At 41.8% G+C, this 21,300-nt stretch overlaps 1 protein-coding gene across 7 annotated transcripts in view; it reads right to left on the minus strand.

The window, feature by feature from the left end:
- LOC122814053 (RING finger protein 112-like) overlaps positions 1–21,300 on the minus strand; it is a 590,764-nt gene that overhangs the window by 288,940 nt on the left and 280,524 nt on the right. For all 7 annotated transcript variants that reach the window (XM_044086656.1, XM_044086657.1, XM_044086659.1 and 4 more), the window contains 2 exons: positions 15,747–15,959; positions 13,614–13,751 (listed from right to left, as the gene is read on the minus strand). In XM_044086656.1, the coding sequence (XP_043942591.1) occupies positions 13,614–13,751; positions 15,747–15,959 (351 nt within the window). The remainder of the gene's footprint in view (positions 1–13,613; positions 13,752–15,746; positions 15,960–21,300) is intronic.

Here is a 21,300-nt window from a genome sequence, read left to right on the forward strand (position 1 = left end):
GACTCCTCCTTGATCACCCCTCTGGTCATTATAAACCATCTCCTGATATCTTACACCTTCATCTTTGCCTTAGGTTTCTGACAATTATTCCCCACTATAAAATCACCGTATGGTTAATGGCATCTTCACCTTAACTATCCTCCAGCCTTTCCACCCTGGTTATATCAGATTCTAGAATTCTAGCCTTTCTGAAACAGGCCCCACCAGCTGTCTGAAATCCTCATGTTTCAGGACCTCAATCTACTCCCATTCCCCCTTCTACCATGAAGCTTCAATCTGCCAGTATAATACTCATAGATTCAGAATCACATAATAGAATTCTCTGCCTCCTACCCCATTGCTTTGCTGCCTTCCTCAGAATCTCCACTTTTCCTGACATGTCTGTGTACTTACCACCAGTTCTCCCTTCCCTTTCCACTGCCTTCCTCAGAATCTCCTCTTTTCCTGACATGTCTGTGTACTTACCACCAAGTTCTCCCTTCCCTTTATACTGCCTTCCTCAGAATCTCCTCTTTTCCTGACACGTCTGTGTACTTACCACCAGTTCTCCCTTCCCTTTATACTGCCTTCCTTAGAATCTCCTCTTTTCCTGACATGTCTGTGTACTTACCACCAGTTCTCCCTTCCCTTTCCTTTACCTAAATAGCCATGTCACATAGATCCCTAACAGCCATGTCACATAATTTAGGCTCTGATCCTTTCAGATCCTTCTTAACAGCCATGTCACATAAGAAGGATCTACAAGGATCAGAGCCTAAATTATGTGACACGGCTGTTAAGAAGGATCTGCAAGGATCAGAGCCTAAATTATGTGACATGGCTGTTAAGAAGGATCTACAAGGATCAGAGCCTAAATTAACAGCCATGTCACATACTTTAGGCTTTAATCCTTGCTGATCCTTCTTCCCAGTTTATGGTGTGGTGTTCCTCCTCCTCTCTCACATCAGATGCTCCATCAATTAAACTGATACTCCCTCATCCCTTCCTTCAATGTTACTTTTAAACAAAGTTAACCACTTACCTCCATACCCAGACCTCCCCCATCACTGACCCATGTTTGTAACAGTCTACCTCACCTCATGTATTATTACTTGAAATTCCTACACCTTCCTGCCAGAATCTTCTTTTTACTGTGCAGTAATACTGTCTGACCACATTCCGAGTCATGCTTACTATGTAATACTGTCCAGCCACGTTCTAAGTCACTCTTCCTGTGTAATACTGTCTGACCACATTCTGAGTCATGCTTACTATGTAATACTGTCCAGCCACGTTCTAAGTCACTCTTCTTGTGTAATACTGTCTGGCCACATTCTAAGTCACTCTTCCTGTGCAATACTGTCTGACCACATTCTAAGTCACTCTTCCTGTGTAATACTGTCCGGCCACATTCTAAGTCACTCTTCCTGTGTAATACTGTCTGGCCATGTTCTAAGTCACACTTCCTGTGTAATACTGTCCGGCCACGTTCTAAGTCACTCTTCCTGTGCAATACTGTCCGGCCACGTTCTAAGTCACTCTTCCTGTGTAATACTGTCCGACCACATTCTGAGTCATTCTTCCTGTGTAATACTGTCCGACCACATTCTGAGTCATGCTTACTATGTAATACTGTCCGGCGACGTTCTAAGTCACTCTTCCTGTGTAATACTGTCCGACCACATTCTGAGTCATGCTTACTATGTAATACTGTCCGGCCACGTTCTAAGTCCCTCTTCTTGTATAATACTGTCTAACCACATTCTAAGTCACTCTTCCTGTGTAATGGTTAAGGTGTTTGCCTTACAAACACAAGGTGCAGGATTGGAGTCTCACAAGGGATAATTGGCTAGGTTGAAAATGGCTTGCAAGGGCAGTTAGCCTAGTACTAATCTATGAACCTATGAACCTAATACTGTCTGACCACATTCTAAGTCACTCTTCCTGTGTAATACTGTCCGGCCACGTTCTAAGTCACTCTTCCTGTGTAATGCTGTCTGACCACATTCTGAGTCACGCTTACTATGTAATACTGTCCGGCCACGTTCTAAGTCACTCTTCCTGTGTAATACTGTCCGGCCACATTCTAAGTCACTCTTCCTGTGTAATACTGTCCAGCCACGTTCTAAGCCGCTCTTCCTGTGTAATACTGTCCGACCACATTCTGAGTCATGCTTACTATGTAATACTGGCCGGCCACGTTCTAAGTCACTCTTCCTGTGTAATACTGTCCGGCCACGTTCTAAGTCACTCTTCCTGTGTAATGCTGTCTGACCACATTCTGAGTCATGCTTACTATGTAATACTGTCCGGCCACATTCGAAGTCACTCTTCCTGTATAATACTGTCCGGCCACGTTCTAAGTCACTCTTCCTGTATAATACTGTTCGACCACATTCTGAGTCATGCTTACTATGTAATGCTGTCCAGCCACGTTACAAGTCAGTCTTCCTGTGTAATACTGTCCGGCCACGTTCTAAGTCACTCTTCCTGTGTAATACTGTCCGACCACATTCTGAGTCATTCTTCCTGTGTAATACTGTCCGACCACATTCTGAGTCATGCTTACTATGTAATACTGTCCGGCCATGTTCTAGGTCACTCTTCCTGTGTAATACTGTCCGACCACATTCTGAGTCATTCTTCCTGTGTAATACTGTCCGACCACATTCTGAGTCATGCTTACTATGTAATACTGTCCGGCCACGTTCTAAGTCCCTCTTCTTGTATAATACTGTCTAACCACATTCTAAGTCACTCTTCCTGTGTAATGGTTAAGGTGTTTGCCTTACAAACACAAGGTGCAGGATTGGAGTCTCACAAGGGATAATTGGCTAGGTTTAAAATGGCTTGCAAGGGCAGTTAGCCTAGTACTAATCTATGAACCTATGAACCTAATACTGTCTGACCACATTCTAAGTCACTCTTCCTGTGTAATACTGTCCGGCCACATTCTAAGTCACTCTTCCTGTGTAATGCTGTCTGACCACATTCTGAGTCACGCTTACTATGTAATACTGTCCGGCCACGTTCTAAGTCACTCTTCCTGTGTAATACTGTCCGGCCACATTCTAAGTCACTCTTCCTGTGTAATACTGTCCAGCCACGTTCTAAGCCGCTCTTCCTGTGTAATACTGTCCGACCACATTCTGAGTCATGCTTACTATGTAATACTGGCCGGCCACGTTCTAAGTCACTCTTCCTGTGTAATGCTGTCTGACCACATTCTGAGTCATGCTTACTATGTAATACTGTCCGGCCACATTCAAAGTCACTCTTCCTGTATAATACTGTCCGGCCACGTTCTAAGTCACTCTTCCTGTATAATACTGTTCGACCACATTCTGAGTCATGCTTACTATGTAATGCTGTCCAGCCACGTTACAAGTCAGTCTTCCTGTGTAATACTGTCCGGCCACGTTCTAAGTCACTCTTCCTGTGTAATACTGTACGACCACATTCTGAGTCATGCTTACTATGTAATACTGTCCGGCCACATTCTAAAAATGCTAAGTTACACTATTTGTTCTTATGTGTGTTAATTTTCTCCTCTTTCCTGCTTGTCTGACACCTCCTTTATCCTTTCTGTCTTAGTTTACATGTGTGATTGGAGCACTATTTCAGGGCTACATGCCAAAGAACAAGTACCTTCCCCTCAAACCTTTGTAAGGCAGGGGAAGCTGTGACCAAACTCACCCTTCAACCCTTTGTAATGCAGGAGAAGTTGTGGCCATATCCACCCCTCAAGCCCTTCATAAGACAGGGGAAGCTGTGACCATATCCACCCCTCAACCCTTCGCAAGACGGGGGAGGCTGTGACCATATCCACCCCCTCAACCTTTCAGAAGACAGGGGAGGTTGTGACCATATCCACCCCTCAACTCTTCACAAGACAGGGGAAGCTGTGACCATATCCACCCCTCAACCCTTCACAAGACAGAGGAAGCATTGACCATATCCACCCCTCAACCCTTAGTAAGACAGGGCAAGCTGTGACCAAACCCACCCCTCAACCCTTCGTAAGACAGGGGAAGCTGTGACCAAACCCACCCTTCGTAAGACAGGGGAAGTTGTGGCCATATTCACCCCTCAACCCTTAGTAAGACAGGGCAAGCTGTGACCAAACCCACCTCTCAACCCTTCGTAAGACAGGGGAAGCTGTGACCAAACCCACCCTTCGTAAGACAGGGGATGTTGTGGACATATCCACCCCTCAAACCCTTCATAAGACAGGGGAAGCTGCGACCATATCCAACCCTCAACCCTTTGCAAGACAGGGGAGGCTGTGACCATATCCACCCCTCAACCCTTCAGAAGACAGGGGAGGTTGTGACCATATCCACCCCTCAACCCTTCACAAGACAGGGGAAGGTGTGACCATATCCACCCCTCAACCCTTCACAAGACAGGGGAAGCTGTGACCATGTCCACCCCTCAACCCTTAGTAAGACAGGGCAAGCTATGACCAAACCCACTCCTCAACCCTTCGCGAGACAGGGGAAGCTGTGACCATATCCACCGTCTCAACCCTTTGCAGGACAGGGTAAGCTGTGACCATACCCACCCCCTTCAACCATTCGTAAGACAGGGGAAGACATGACCATATCCACCTCCCTCACCCTTTGTGGGGAAGATGTGACCATCACACCTGTGGAGAAGTGGTGTTATGCTAAAGAAAACAGAACTGCTTTCAGAGGAAACACAACTGATGCAGTGGTATTGTACTAAGCTGAGGCAATTGTTTCTTCATTAAAAAGCTGTGCAACTAAAATTGTGGTGGTTACTTCCAGTGAAAATGCAGTACAGATAAGAGTACAGTCAGCTTCTCAGATGTACACACATTAGGTATGTAACTATCAAACAAGAAACCTTACATTCAAATTTAAGAAAAACAGCAAATAATGTTCAAGTTCTTTTTAGAGAGAGAGAGAGAGAGAGAGAGAGAGACTGACTGTTAAGTCAAGCCAGTGTCCACCTTGATTCTGAAGTGTACACAACTGAACTGCATTTATGGAACATAATTCATGTTGAAAGATAAACTGCCTGATAAGTTGTGTAACTGTTGTTTTGGATTTACACATCTACTAAGACTGACAGGTGCAGATAATCTGCTAACTACACATTTTTCTTTATATCATGTGTCTGCTTAAACTTGCGTATTTGATATTTCTTTGTGCAACTGTAAAGCTGTTTGTATATTTAATTTTACAAAGTGGTCTGCTTAATTTTATTTACTTAAGTAAATAATGTTATGTGGTTTAAGTGCTTGTGATGGTGCAGTACTTATTAGCTGAAAGGTATGTGCACATGTGGACTTAACTGGTATAAATGCAACTACGGGCTTCTGCTTTTTGAATTACGACTGTTTTAGTCATAGCTGCACATATTTTAATGTTGGCTTGTTTTAAAAATGGATAGTATCTGCATTTTTGTGCACTGGAAAGGAATGTTGGTACTCGAACTATATCATTAACCCCCTAAGAAAGTGTGTGTGTGTGTGTGTGTGTGTGTGTGTGTGTGTGTGTGTGTGTGTGTGTGTGTGTGTGTGTGTGTGTGTACCACTGCTAATACACTGGAAGGACTGAGCTCTGTATGAGCTGAATGAGATCATTATAAGCTTATGATTATTATTCTAATTTGTAGTTGTACAATTTACGTTTATTATTAGGTTTGGCAAGTGTCTGCTAATATCCAAGGCAGCAATGTGCACTATCCATACTCTCCTGAACAATTGCCACTTGCATATTGCTTGGCTGTTTGTGGTGGGGATCATGACACTGTAGCCCCCGACTATCACACAGTAAATTGGTACCAGCAGTGTGGATTTAAATGCTTTAACTTGTCAAATAAAATAGCTTGTAGTACTGTGGATATATTGCCAGCCAAAGCTGTATAGCCTACAAAAACAGCTCTGTCACCAGAAAGTGTGTGCATCCTTGAAACCACAAGGTAAATACACAGCAGTTACTTTACTTTTTTCGGTAGTGTAGTGAGGAAGCCAGGCAACTAAGATACTTGTAAAGTTTGAAAAAATGTCAGTGGCACAGCTGACAAAGAATGCAGACTGAAAGGTATCCAACCTACCAGTGTGACAGTGGATAAAATAATAGCTGTATTGGGTAGATCTAACATTCAGTGCACTGAACCCAGAGATAGGATTTCATCAGCAGTATCTGCACAACATGCTGCAAAGTAATTCAAGCCATCCCCAAACATAATCAATTCAGTCCGATTTAATGAGAAAAGGGATGGAGATAAAAAGTCTGGAAATCACAGCAGCAGAAAGAATGAAATGCATGAAGGTGCAGAGGAGTAAAGGAATCATCAGCATGAACTTACCATGGTGCAGGACAGGGACAAGGTGGGCCAGGACAGGGACAAGGTGGGCCAGGACAGGGACAAAGTGGGCCAGGACAGGGATAAGGTGTGCCAGGACAGGGGCAAGGTGTGCCAGGACAGGGGCAAGGTGGGCCAGGACAGGGACAAGGTGTGCTAGAACAGGGACAAGGTGGGCCAGGACACAAAAAAAATAATTATTAGTCCCCACCACTGGCATGCGAGTGGTAGTGGTGAAAACATAACCCTGGGCACCAAGGCCAGTACTAAACACTTACCTCTGTGTAAAACAGGGAGCCAAATCTGACAGTTTTACTTGGGAATATGAACATGTGCAATCGGCACGAAATTGGGCAGGGTGAAAGGGTAACATTTTTAACCAATCTATTTTAAGGCAAAGCTGTGCATGTTTTAAGTAAACTGTCTGATAATGACTGTATACACTAGTAATGGCTGATGATACAATATGTAGATTATTAATATTGGATGATGGAAGTATAAATGATTTAAAGATGGAAACTTAATGAATACAGAACAAAGCCAGAAGTCTGTGTCACTGAAATTACAGAAGACATAAACACTAACAAATGGGTAAAAGGATGTCAAATTACACTTTTCGAATGTTAGGAGACCCTATGATAATGGATCAAGCACTCAGGACTTTGTCCGAGACACAAGAAACTGTATGATATTGAGTGCAGCTCTATTGAGGAAATTGGAAAAAGGGGTGACCTCTATCGAGCCAGCAGGACACAAACGCACAAAAGTGGACAACTCATCACTATACGCAGGTATAAAAGAAGCACTGAGGGTGGGATGTCAGGAAAAGATAATGAGAGTCTGGGGAAGGTACGAAAGGGGTGCGGCAGGAGGAGAATTCTATTACCTGGGAGTCTGAATCTATGAATATCCAAAAGTAAAAGGTGAAATCACAGGTTCCAGTCTGGGGAAGGCAGGAAAGGGGTGCGGCAGGAGGAGAATTCTATTACCTGGGAGTCTGAATCTATGAATATCCAAAAGTAAAAGGTGAAATCACAGGTTCCAGTCTGGGGAAGGCAGGAAAGGGGTGCGGCAGGAGGAGAATTCTATTACCTGGGAGTCTGAATCTATGAATATCCAAAAGTAAAAGGTGAAATCACAGGTTCCAGTCTGGGGAAGGCACGAAAGGGGTGCGGCAGGAGGAGAATTCTATTAACTGGGAGTCTGAATCTATGAATATCCAAAAGTAAAAGGTGAAATCACAGGTTCCAGTCTGGGGAAGGCACGAAAGTGGTGCGGCAGGAGGAGAATTCTATTAACTGGAAGTCTGAATCTATGAATATCCAAAAGTAAAAGGTGAAAAATCACAGGTTCCAGTGCCTGGCAAGATCGTGGGATTAGTGGTTTCTAGGTAAAGTGAGGCAAGTACTGTGCAAATGTCTACAGATAGGGCATTGAATAAAAGTCCCATGAGGCAGGTAACAGAGGTGGGATTATTGTAGCTCTAGGTATACTTGAAACTACACCTGTTCCAGATTAACAGAACATGTGCTCCATCCTATTAGATGGTAAAAAAAAAAATGGCTAAGAGGGATGTTGTATTGGCCATAACTATTGTAAACCTGTCATTGTCAGTCAGAAGCATTACTTGCTCCGGTTGTTCACTCCAGTTAGGGCCATGGGAGGAACAAGCTTTCATGTGTGCCAGTAACCAGGGTTCTCTTGGACTGCAGAAGAGGGTAAAGGAAACAGATGTGGCTGCATTTGAGGATATCCCATCAGATAAGTCTGTTAGATTGGCATAGCAATTGGCACAGAGGATTAAGAAGCTATTAACTAGCTGTTTGTTGTTGTCCAGGGTTTGATGCCATCAGCCTCCATTAACTTACTGTGTAATTATCATCAAGTCACTTAACCAGAGTTCCCAGCTTGAATCTAAAAAAGGTCTATGGAGATTAGTTCTCTACCTTGATTAAAAACAAACAAATGAGATGCTCTAAAAGATAAGGACTTTAATGATAGCATCTTATGTACATGTAATTACATACACCCAGGCCTAGAGACAATCACATGGGAAAGATAGTGAGTGTGGACTCAGGTAATGCTTGTATCTCCAAGACAAACCAGTGATGTGGCTACTTCAGGAAACGGGCAGCAGAAGGAAACCAGAATATGAACTACAGCTTATCAGAAGGTAGTGGGCACCCTCTGAAGCTACTTCAGAGGAAGACGTGGTTCATAACCGTACATCTAAATCAGAGACACAGCTGTTGAAAAATACTACACTTCCCATGAAAAGAAAACTGGGGAGGATCATAAAAAGAGCCGAATCAAACACAGTTCTTAGACTGCAGCTTACACAACTTGAAGGAGACAGCCAATTAGGCTGCAGATCTTCAAGAGCAGGGGGTTCAAGTCTCTACACTGAGGAAAGGGGTTACTGTACAGAGAATGAAATCCTAAATGAGAGCTAGAAGAAGAAACAAGATGTGAGACAGCATCATCAAGGGCCTACAATCAAGAACTTCGGTCCACAGGTCAAGAACCTCTCCCCTTTCAAGACTATACTCCACTCACATCTCTCCTCTACTTGGGAATGCTCCTGCTCCCACCCCTCCTAATCTTCCCATCTTCCCCTCCACCCCCCCTTTCCCCTAACCCATAACTCTATCAATATAATGACCTCTTCCCCCTCCTCTTCCCTCTAACACATCTTATGATTTCTAATCCACCCAAAATCGAATTCTCACCATCTCAGGTTGTTCAGAACCTATTATCATTGCAAACTATAAGGATACTGCAACCCTGCTTATGATATATAAACCTATATTAGACTACACCAGTAGAGTAGGGATTTCTAACACATTTTACATCGTCTGATGATTGCGCTTACACAATCACTTTGTATAGTGCTATACCACCTCATGGTGATTTTTATTGACTTTGTATTAACTTTTGTTTGTATTGATTCTATTAATTTGATTAATTACATTAATTCTTGCTGTGTTTTTCTGTCTGTACATGGAACTTTTCTCACCGGGCCTCCATTGAAAAAGGGCTCATTTTGGCCCAATGGACTCTCCTGGTTAACAAACTGCAAATAAATAAATAAATATATTCCTTTTTCAGGGTATCTAGTTATCGGTTGGTGGTGGCAAAATTCTGCCATAGCCTGTGAAAGTGTATGCTACCCAGGCACTCCTACCCGTTACTAAAAAAAACAGGTAAGAGCATTTCTCTAGACAGGAATATATTACAGAAAGTTTTGTCTCTTACTACAGCCCTATAACCACTCCACCTAACCTACAAAATAGACCACATGAGGTCATTTGGAAGCCAGATTGTCAGCAGAAACCTCACACACTTTTTTTTTTTTGCTCCCTCATGAGCCCTACCTGATGGCTCCACTACAGACATACAACCAACCCATTCATTTTAGAGGCATGAAAGACAGTTATTTCCAGGCAGATTGAAAGCCCTATGGTCCATTTATTTTCACCTGAAAAGCTCAGTTATTCTCAGTGCCTTAGCAAGAGTCATGTGGTTGGAAGTGGGTCAGCTTGCCGATCCTGAAGAGAGCCTATTGTACTCCAGTTGGGAGCATCTCTCTCCTCAGTGTCTTTGCCAAGTCTGCCATTTTAGTTTACCAATGAAATCATACAGCTTCATGCCAAGTTCCCCTTGGCTTACTGGTGCTAAGCACTATGACTGCACAGACTTAGCTGGCTCAGTCTCCACTGGGTAACATCTAGTGGCAAGCCAAGCCACGTCCATCTCTCCCCTAGATGGGTGAGACAGGGGAGCCAGCAATGGCCACTCCATACTATTCCCCCAGCCAGCTCCTTCATGTACCCAAGCTACTAGCAGAAATAGGGTCACTGTAGAACAGTCAGGGCTTTATCCTTCTATCCCATGAAGGTAGCCTTCTACAATCTTCATATCTTGAGGGTTTCTTAAGAAAAGCTCATGTAAGACCTACAAAGAAGGGTGAACTGCAGAGAACTGATATTATTCTAAAGCAAATTTAATTGTTTTCAGAGGAGAAATGTGAAAGGCTGTCTGAGATTTATATTTATCCTTTAGTAAATTATACAAAATGTTGTATTAAGCCAAGGTAAATGTCAGTTTTCTCATAAAAATGTGTAAATAAAATTGTGGTTATCGCCTGTAGTGAAAATGCAGCAGAACTGTCAAAGAATGAAACTAGCTTCTCAATTGCGTACACACCCACAGTGGTTAAAGTTTAGTGCTTCTTCAAATGCTACTTCAGGTCAAAACAATGTGTTTGCTATGTTATTTGGATCTCACACAGGTATGTGAAGAAAAACAGGAAATAACACCCAAGTCTCTTAAGAAGACAAAGAGGGAGGAAGGGACAGAAAAAGACAGTGACAGGGAGACAGTTTTGCTGTTTAGACTTAAAAATCAGATAAAGACAGAAAATCAAATATATCTTCAGATACTGGCAGTGACAGATGCCACCAAGCTGTTAGGATTCTTATTTGTATCATCTGTCAGTTTAATTCCATTTGGTATTTCATCGTGCAAACATGAACCTGTTTGCATACTTATATTTTTCATTTCAAATAAAGAATTGCATTAAATTTTGAATGATCAAGGCTGGTGGTATATTTACTAACTTAAGGAAATTTGTACTGAACTGGTTTAAACTCAGTTACTGGATACAGCTTTTTCTAGACTTATTCTGTTCAGTTACAGCTGACAAACATTTGTTTGCCTGTTAACTTTAAGAATGGACAGTAATGTATTGGTTAAACTAGTGGCAGTATTACTGTAAAGACAGAGTGTGGGGGTTTGGTAATGGAAAGACACCGTCAACCCCTCTGAAAAATACTGTGTGTGTGTGTGTGTGTGTGTGTGTGTGTGTGTGTGTGTGTGTGTGTGTGTGTGTGTGTGTGTGTGTGTGTGTGTGTGTGTACGTGCAAAATAGCCCTGGACAAGATTTAATTACTACTGGTAAGATTACAGTGGAAGGTACTAGCCTCAGAATGAGGTGGCTGAAATCCTGGGGACTCAGTACTTATAATTATGATCTACAGCTATATTATGTAAACCTTACCTACATGTGGCAGGTGTTAGATGTTACCCAAGACAGCAGTTGACATTTACTATACACTCTTAAGGCTAACCATCCCTTGCATTTTACTTTGTGGACAGTGGTGGACTGTGAGAATATAGCCACTAACTGTCATACTAAACTGGTGCCAGTGATCTGGATTGTACAACTTTTAATCTGGCCTCACTTTTCTTTCTTGCATCTGTTATGTATCTACCTTCCTCCTGACTCCTATATTCCATGTTCTGACCTCTTGGTCCATCTGGTTGTCCCTTCTTCCTCTAACTCACTGCCCCTTCCTGCCCACTTCCTTTGTGCACTTCTTGTGGTGTTGCAGTTGCAATGCCTGATGTGTCTCTTCCTCCTCTTTATTTACATCCATCACCAGCCTTAGTCCAATACCTTGTCATATTTTTCCTGGATGCCTCTCCTCTTCTCCTCCTCTGCTTCCTGTCTACTCCCTGTTCCTCTGCTTCTACTCCCCTGCTTCCTGTCTACTCCCTGTTCCTCTGCTTCTACTCCCCTGCTTCCTGTCTACTCCCTGTTCCTCTGCTTCTACTCCCATGCTTCCTGCCTACTCCCTGTTCTTCTGCTTCTACTCCCCTGCTTCCTGTCTACTCCCTGTTCCTCTGCTTCTACTCCCCTGCTTCCTGTCTACTCCATGTTCCTCTGCTTCTACTCCCCTGCTTCCTGTCTACTCCCTGTTCCTCTGCTTCTACTCCCCTGCTTCCTGTCTACTCCCTGTTCCTCTGCTTCTACTCCCCTGCTTCCTGTCTACTCCCTGTTCCTCTGCTTCTACTCCCCTTCTTCATGTCTACTCCCTGTTCCTCTGCTTCTACTCCCCTGCTTCATGTCTACTCTCTGTTCCTCTGCTTCTACTCCCCTGTTTCCTGTCTACTCCCTGTTCCTCTGCTTCTACTCTCCTGCTTCCTGTCTGCTACCTGCCAGACTGCATCACTTTTTACATCTTCTCATCCTTCTGTTACTCAGACTTTCCGCTCATTACTTTTCCCCACTCCATCTTATCTCATTTTCTCCTGTTTTTTCCCTTCTCTCCAGTTGCTATTTGCCTTTCACACCTCCCATGAAGCTCCCCATCATTCTACAGACCTGATACCCTCTGCCATCCCAAAAGCCTGTCCTGTATCCTGCTTAACACTCTCCCTGCCCTTTCCTGTAGTGGAACCACTCCCCACTTCCTCTAGCTCACCCCCTGCCTCCCGGAGCTAAGTCAGCTCCACCTAGTTATAACTACTGTGGTAGGTTAACATAATTTATTCTCACAGCTACCCAATGACAGAAAAAAATAATAGATATGCACATGCAAACTGTTTTTATACCATGGAGTGCTACAGATTGATATGCAGCTTGTTAGAGTGGCCCTTCTAATGGTTGCAGTACGAGGGTGCACACAGGGGCCTATTAATCCATCCATCAGTAGATCGTACACAGGTACAACTATAGTGGCCCTTCTAATGACTGCAGTATGAAGGTGCACACAGGGCCACATTAATCCATCAGTAGATCACAAGCAGGTAAAACTACTCAGCCAGCTGGCTGTCCACCAACATATCCATTTATTTGTACACTAATTACTGTAGGAGTGCCCACAGATTACTAAATTATACCATCCCACTTACAGGAAAAATGTATTGCTTTCTTGATAAAGATCTTTAACTCAGCCTTGCAGTACGGTGACAGACCAGAAATAATTCCCTTTGTTAGAAGAACAGTAGTGTATTTTACAGTTTTGTGTCTGTAAGTAATCATAAAATATGTTTACAAAATTTAGGCCAGACAGTTGTTTCCCCAGCTCCAGAGGATGTGAATCACATCAACATATAGACTCATCTCTAATAAGACATCTACATTTACCAACCCATTTATGTCATGTCTGCTTCCAATGTGATGACTTCCTGTGATGTCATACACACATCTGAGTAACTCCCAGGTCCTTAGTATTGACTGGTATTCAATAAATTGAAACAGTTGTTCAGTGATGTAGATGTCACCCTTTGTACATCCACAAGCTCCTTTCATACGTCAAGTTCTCACCCCATACTCTGTGGACTAAACTCTTCCAAATGTCAGCAATATCCCTAACTGAACTAGCACTGCTGGTACTGTGCAAATTTACACACACCTGTGAGTGCTGCCAATGAGTTTCCTAGACTGTACCCCGCCAGTTAAGAATACCTCTAGCTCTCTGTGTTATAACAAACTGCATGACAGAAGAACTTACCTTCTGACCATCTCGTTCAGCTAGAAATGGTTTATTCCACATCCAGACACCTTTGGTGGTGCTATTAACGCCAGGTCTCCAGTCAAATCCTTCTAAAGGCTCGTCGTCTCTTCCCATCCAGGAATCATCTGTAACACCCTAAATACGATTTGCCATTTGACAAATAAAAAAATAACAGATAAGCTGCTGGATATAGAGAAAACAGCAGTTTTTAATCACACATTATAATCAGTGAGGGGAAACAGGTACACACACTGCTTAGTTCAAGTAATCATTTTTAAGTGCTTTGTTTGCCACACGGTTCCTCTCCAGTACTTTCTTTAATGCTGACCTGATCCCTTTTGCAAAACTCACCTATATTTTACTTTTGTTTTTTTCGTAGAATCCACCCGTGTTTTCCCTTTACCTGCCTACATCACCACAGGTGAGGTATGCCCTCTGTACCCGGTATGCAGTCTGTAGGACATCATCATAACGGGCAGGGTGCCGCACTCTCTCCTTGCCTGCACCCAGCATGCCTTCAAGTAAGTGAGATGGCAGTGCACCCTACAACTTGGATCTATCACCCGGTAAGGTACTGGCACAGTAACTTGCTCCTGTTTGGTTACAGTTAAGCCCTCATGTATAACTCTGCTTCACTTCAAAAGCTAGGTCGCAGGCACAACAAGTGACCTGGGTCATTATTTTGCCATGCACTTAGCACTGGACATGCAGTGCAAACAGCATAGTAATGAAAACAACGCAGAACACAGGAGTGTAAAACATGCAGCATATTTGGGTAAGGGAAAGGTATTACAAGGGAACTATCAAGTCTGATTCTCGAATACAATTCTCCCAAATTAAATTACATGGACACTACTTGTCAGTGATCTCTGTGAAAAACGTTTTAGATCTTTCAAGAAAGGGAAGCATAAGCTTGCCTTCATGAAAAAAACTGTTAGTGGACTCCAAACCATTGCATGTGCAAGTGACTCCACAGATGCAGTTTGCAGAGTGGGCTATCTCTTTCCCAATTAAAAAAAATGTTTTCAAGGACCTATTTATGTTTCATGGCTTCTGGGGTACAGTCTGGATTCTGTCTCCAGGGATGTTCAGCTATTTCCTTCCACACTTTTTTTATCCTTCAATGCAATGTAATGTAATTTTGAATTTCTTTCCCACATCCTTCAGCCTTAATCTTGGAAGAGGAAAAGTATGTTCCAGACTCTGCTGAGCCCCTCTTGGCCAGTCATTACATGGCCTGAACAGGTTGTGCACAAGCTTAGATCACTACCATTACAGAAATATATAAAACTATTGCAACATCAGGCTCCTCTGGGTGATCTCACTTCGTTTTAATTAGATCACTACCATTACAGACAAATATAGAACTACTGTACCATTAGGCTGGCTGTGGTTGATCCGACTTCTTTTTAATTAGATCACTACCATTACAGACAAATATAAAACTACTGCACCATCAGGCTGGCTGTGGTTGATCCGACTTCTTTTTAATTAGATCACTACCATTACAGACAAATATAGAACTACTGCACCATCAGGCTGGCTCTGGTTGATCCGACTTCTTTTTAATTAGATCACTACCATTACAGACAAATATAGAACTACTGCACCATCAGGCTGGCTGTGGTTGATCCAACTTCTTTTTAATTAGATCACTACCATTACAGACAAATATAAAACTACTGCACCATCAGGCTGGCTGTGGTTGATCCGACTTCTTTTTAATTAGATCACTACCGTTACAGACAAAATATAAAACTACTGCACCATCAGGCTGGCTTGGGGTGCTCTCACTTCTTTTTAATTAGATCACTACCATTACAGACAAATATAAAACTACTGCACCATCAGGCTGGCTTTGGGTGATTTCACTTCTTTTTAATTAGATCACTACCATTACAGACAAATATAAAACTACTGTACCATCAGCCTGGCTCTGGGTGATCTGACTTATTTTTAATTAGATCACTACCATTACAGACAAATATAAAACTACTGCACCATCAGGCTGGCTCTGGGTGATCTCACTTCTTTTTAACTTTTTCATGGCTTTGCAGAAGGTCTGGGGTTCCCACCATCCAAGGAAAGGAAGGAAAACCTGCTGCTTGAGAAATGGTAAATCATACTCACCAGGTTATTCAGACAGCGGAGGATATAATTCAGTAAGAATGATTTCCCTTTACGCTGTTCTCCAATGACAGAGATGAAACACACTGCACGATTCCAAACACTCTTCTGTTCCAAGCAGCTTCTCAGTTCTTCCTCATGCACGATCAGCTTAGAATCCTTATCCAGCCCGATAATCTGGCAAGGTGCAGGGGGACCAGCAGCTTCAGAATATTCCTGTATATCATACAACAAAACTGTCACATGAACTCCTCCCTTAGGTTAAGTACAACAATATATAACAATATTCCTGTATATCATACAACCAAACTGTCACATGAACTCCTCCCTTAGGTTCAGTACAACAATATATAACAATATTCCTGTATATCATACAACAAAACTGTCACATGAACTCCTCCCTTAGGTTACGTATAACAATATATAACAATATTCCTGTATATCATACAATCAAACTGTCACATGAACTCCTCCCTTAGGTTAAGTACAACAATATATAACAATATTCCTGTATATCATACAACAAAACTGTTACATGAACTCCTCCCTTAGGTTACGTATAACAATATATAACAATATTCCTGTATATCATACAACAAAACTGTCACATGAACCCCTCCCTTAGGTTAAGTACAACAATATATAACAATATCCCTGTATATCATACAACCAAACTGTCACATGAACTCCTCCCTTAGGTTAAGTACAACAATACATAACAATATTCCTGTATATCATACAACAAAACTGTCACATGAACTCCTCCCTTAGGTTAAGTACAACAATATATAACAATATTCCTGTATATCATACAACAAAATTGTCACATGAACCCCTCCTTTAGGTTAAGTACAACAATATATAACAATATCCTTGTATATCATACAACCAAACTGTCACATGAACTCCTCCCTTAGGTTAAGTACAACAATATATAACAATATCCCTGTATATCATACAACCAAACTGTCACATGAACTCCTCCCTTAGGTTAAGTACAACAATATATAACAATATCCCTGTATATCATACAACAAAACTGTCACATGAACCCCTCCCTTAGGTTACGTAATATATAACAATATTCCTGTATATCACACAACCAAACTGTCACATGAACTCCTCCCTTAGGTTACGTACAATAATATATAACAATATCCCTGTATATCATACAACCAAACTGTCACATGAACTCCTCCCTTAGGTTAAGTACAACAATATATAACAATATCCCTGTATATCATACAACAAAACTGTCACATGAACTCCTCCCTTAGGTTAAATACAACAATATATAACAATATTCCTGTATATCATACAACAAAACTGTCACATGAACTCCTCCCTTAGGTTACGTATAACAATATATAACAATATTCCTGTATATCATACAACCAAACTGTCACATGAACTCCTCCCTTAGGTTCAGTACAACAATATATAACAATATTCCTGTATATCATACAGCAAAACTGTCACATGAACTCCTCCCTTAGGTTACGTATAACAATATATAACAATATTCCTGTATATCATACAATCAAACTGTCACATGAACTCCTCCCTTAGGTTAAGTACAACAATATATAACAATATTCCTGTATATCATACAACAAAACTGTTACACAAACTCCTCCCTTAGGTTAAGTACAACAATATATAAGAATATCCCTGTATATCATACAACAAAACTGTCACATGAACTCCTCCCTTAGATTAAGTATAACAATATTCCTGTATATCATACAACAAAACTGTCACATGAACTCCTCCCTTAGGTTAAGTACAACAATATTCCTGTATATCATACAACAAAACTGTCACATGAACTCCTCCCTTAGATTAAGTACAACAATATATAACAATATCCCTGTATATCATACAACCAAACTGTCACATGAACTCCTCCCTTAGGTTACGTATAACAATATATAACAATATCCCTGTATATCATACAACCAAACTGTCACATGAACTCCTCCCTTAGGTTAAGTACAACAATATATAACAATATCCCTGTATATCATACAACAAAACTGTCACATGAACCCCTCCCTTAGCTTAAGCACAACAATATATAACAATATTCCTGTATATCATACAACAAAACTGTTATGTGAACTCCTCCCTTAGGTTAAGTACAACAGTCTCTTTTTTTTTTAAATGGTCAGTCTTGGACCTTTTTCAGCCACAACTCAAGTTGCTACAAAGGCATTTTAGAATATCTAAGCCAGTATGTTTTTCAATGACAGAAAACCAAAATACCCAGAGAAATTCCAAAGTAACAGAGAAAGAATATGCAAACTCCACAGAGTAACTGCCACTAAAAACGGAACCACAGACTATGTGAGAGAGAAATGTTAATCACTGATTCACTGTGCTGCCCAGATACACAGGAAGTTCCTGAATAACATGCAATCACATTGCAGTACATGGGTAACCTATGTCACTACACAAAAATAAAGTCCGATACGACTGATGGGTCTTCGTAAATTCGTCAGATCTTAGCTGACAGAACTAGTGGTCTAGCCTTGAGCGCCTTTATTTTTTTTCTGTCCTATAACGCACCTGCAAATTAAGCTCTCACAAATCAAGTTTGCTGCCAAAGACTAAAGACAGCGACTGGTTTTCTGAGGGGACCAACAGGTAAGAGCTCTAATGGTCCTTCAAGAATGGGAATTTGGAAGGGGGGTTGCATAGAGGGTTGTCACACTGGACAGACATGGATGAAAGACTCCAGTGTTATGGTAATTATATACAGGTAATACAGCCTACTTATTCAGTCTGTCCAATATGGCTGACTGGTCAGAATCCCCATCTACAAAATACGTGGCTGGTCCTAGTCCTCGAAAATACATATAATTTGTAATATTTGGCAAAAGTATGCAACACAGACAAGGTTGCTGCAGCACAGACTTTGTTAAATGAATTGCTAAAGAAGTGGCAATGGACCTTGTAGAATGAGCCCAAGGTCTGCATGGTAAGGGTCAGTTTTTTTTTTTTTAAACCTTTATTAAATTATCACTTAAGACATAGGCAAAGAAACATTAACAGAAAAGTAAAAACAAACCATTATAACATGTTTCCATTTAAATACAATGAATATCACATACATTTCCTTTGCTAAGTAAACCTCACTACTCCTCCTCCTGAACATTATTCTGCATTTATTGTTCCCACAATGTTCACTTACTTAAAGAAATCCCAATCCCTCAGAGTCATACACTCCAGGGATCTAAACCTTGTCACCACAATAAACAAAACATGCTGGAGGGATAGGTTCCTGACCCAGAGACTCCCCAGACTCTGGAATAGACTGCCCATACATGTCAAGCAGAGCACCTCCTTGGCCCTCTTCAAAAGGAACCTTGACGATTGGATGGGAGAAAGGAAATTCACCCCAGGGATCATGTCATTAACCCTGTTAGACAGGGGACCAGGGAAGTAAATAGTGTAGGAAGAAATAGCCAGGGAATTGTTATGGCTAGGCTTGTATAGGCCCTAGGGCCGATAGCCTAGTACCAACCTATGAACTTCTATGTAATTTGCTCCTTCCATTTTTTAAAGATCCTTCTTCCAGTTCTTTTACCTCATTTATAATATTCAATACCTCAAATGCAGTTCATGCAGACTGATTTCCATGGTCTAGTAATTGCTTTTCTGGCAGCCAACAGAATAAACTTAACATGGCCTTATTACGTGATGGCAGCTCAGATCCTGCATCCCAGCTCAAAAGCAGGATTTCCTCACTTTCAGAAATACTGGGGGGAGCAAAAGGCTGTACACTGTAGGGATTTTTTAAAATCTGCCAATTAATTACACTCCCAAAACATATGTTTCCGGTTACCTCTTTCTTCTCCATCACACCTCCAACGTTTGCTATTCAAGTGAGGAAACATTATTTGACGGCTGCTTGGGATATAAAAATACATGCGCAAAGATCCTAAACCTCCTGCACTTGGTTACATACTTGGGAGCCATACTTATGTCTTCCCGTTGTTTTCTTGTAAGTTGCTTTTCCAGTCTTTTTTCCCAGTGTTTTCTAACCTCCTCTGATTGATTCTTACAGCCATCATGGAATATTTTATGTGTGTGTGTGTGTGTGTGTGTGTTGTGTGTGTGTGTGTGTGTTTGTGTGTGTTTGTGTGTATAATATATATATATATACAATAAATATATATATATATATATATACACACACACACACACACACACACACACACACAATGAGGGAAACATACTCACAAGCGAGGAGAGTGTGTTGAGGAGATGGAAAGAGTATTTGAGGGGTTGATGAATGAAGAGAATGAGAGGGAGAGAAGGTTGGATGATGTGGGGATAGTGAATCATGAAGTGCAGTGGATTAGCAAGGAGGAAATAAGGATAGCTATGAAGAGGATGAAGAATGGAAAGGCTGTTGGCCCAGATGACATACCTGTGGAAGCATGGAGGTGTTTAGGTGAAATGGCAGTGGAGTTTTTAACCAGATTGTTTAATGAAATCTTGGAAAGTGAGATGATGCCTGAGGAATGGAGAAAAAGTGTTTTGGTACCAATTTTTAAGAATAAGGGTGATGTGCAGAGCTGTAGTAACTACAGAGGGATAAAATTGATCAGTCACAGCATGAAGTTATGGGAAAGAGTAGTGGAAGCAAGGTTAAGAAGAGACGTGATGATTAGTGATCAGCAGTATGGTTTCATGCCAGGAAAGAGCACTACAGATGTGATCTTTGCTGACAGTGTTGATAGAGAAGTACAGAGTATGTCGGAAGGCGTTGCATTGTGTTTTTGTAGACTTACAGAAAGCATATGACAGGGTGCCTAGAGAGGAGTTGTGGTATTGTATGAGGAAGTCAGGAGTGTTAGAAAAGTATGTAAGAGTGGTACAGGATATGCACGAGGGTAGTGTGACAGCGGTGAGGTCTGCGGTGGAAGTGATGGATGCGTTTAAGGTGGAGGTGGGGTTACATCAAGGATCAGCTCTGAGCCCTTTCTTATTTGCAATGGTGATGGACAGGTTGACAGACGAGATCAGACAGTAGTCGCCGTGGACTATGATGTTTGCAGATGACATTGTGATCTGTAGTGAGAGTAGGGAACAGGTGGAGGAGACCCTGGAGAGATGGAGATATGCTCTAGAGAGAAGAGGAATGAAGGTCAGCAGGACTAAGGCAGAATATATATGTGTGAATAAGAGGGAGGATAGAGGAATGGTGAGGATGCAAGGAGTAGAGGTGGCGAAGATGGATGAGTTTAAATACTTGGGGTCAATAGTTCAGAGTAATGGTGAGTGTGGAAGAGAGATGAAGAAGAGAGTACAGGCAGGATGGAGTGGGTGGAGAAGAGTGTCAGGAGTGATTTGTGACAGACGAGTACCTGTAAGAGTGAAAGGGAAGGTCTACAAGAGGGTAGTGAGACCAGCTATGTCATACGGGTTGGAGACAGTGGCATTGACAAAAAGGCAGGAGTTTGGGCTGGATGTGGCAGAATTAAAGATGTTAAGATTTGCACTGGGTGTGAAGAGGGTGGACAGGATTAGGAATAAGTATATTAGAGGA

This window comes from Protopterus annectens, chromosome 10.part0, assembly GCF_019279795.1.
Source record: "Protopterus annectens isolate FY-2018-M chromosome 10.part0, PAN1.0, whole genome shotgun sequence".
NCBI lineage: Eukaryota > Metazoa > Chordata > Ceratodontiformes > Protopteridae > Protopterus > Protopterus annectens.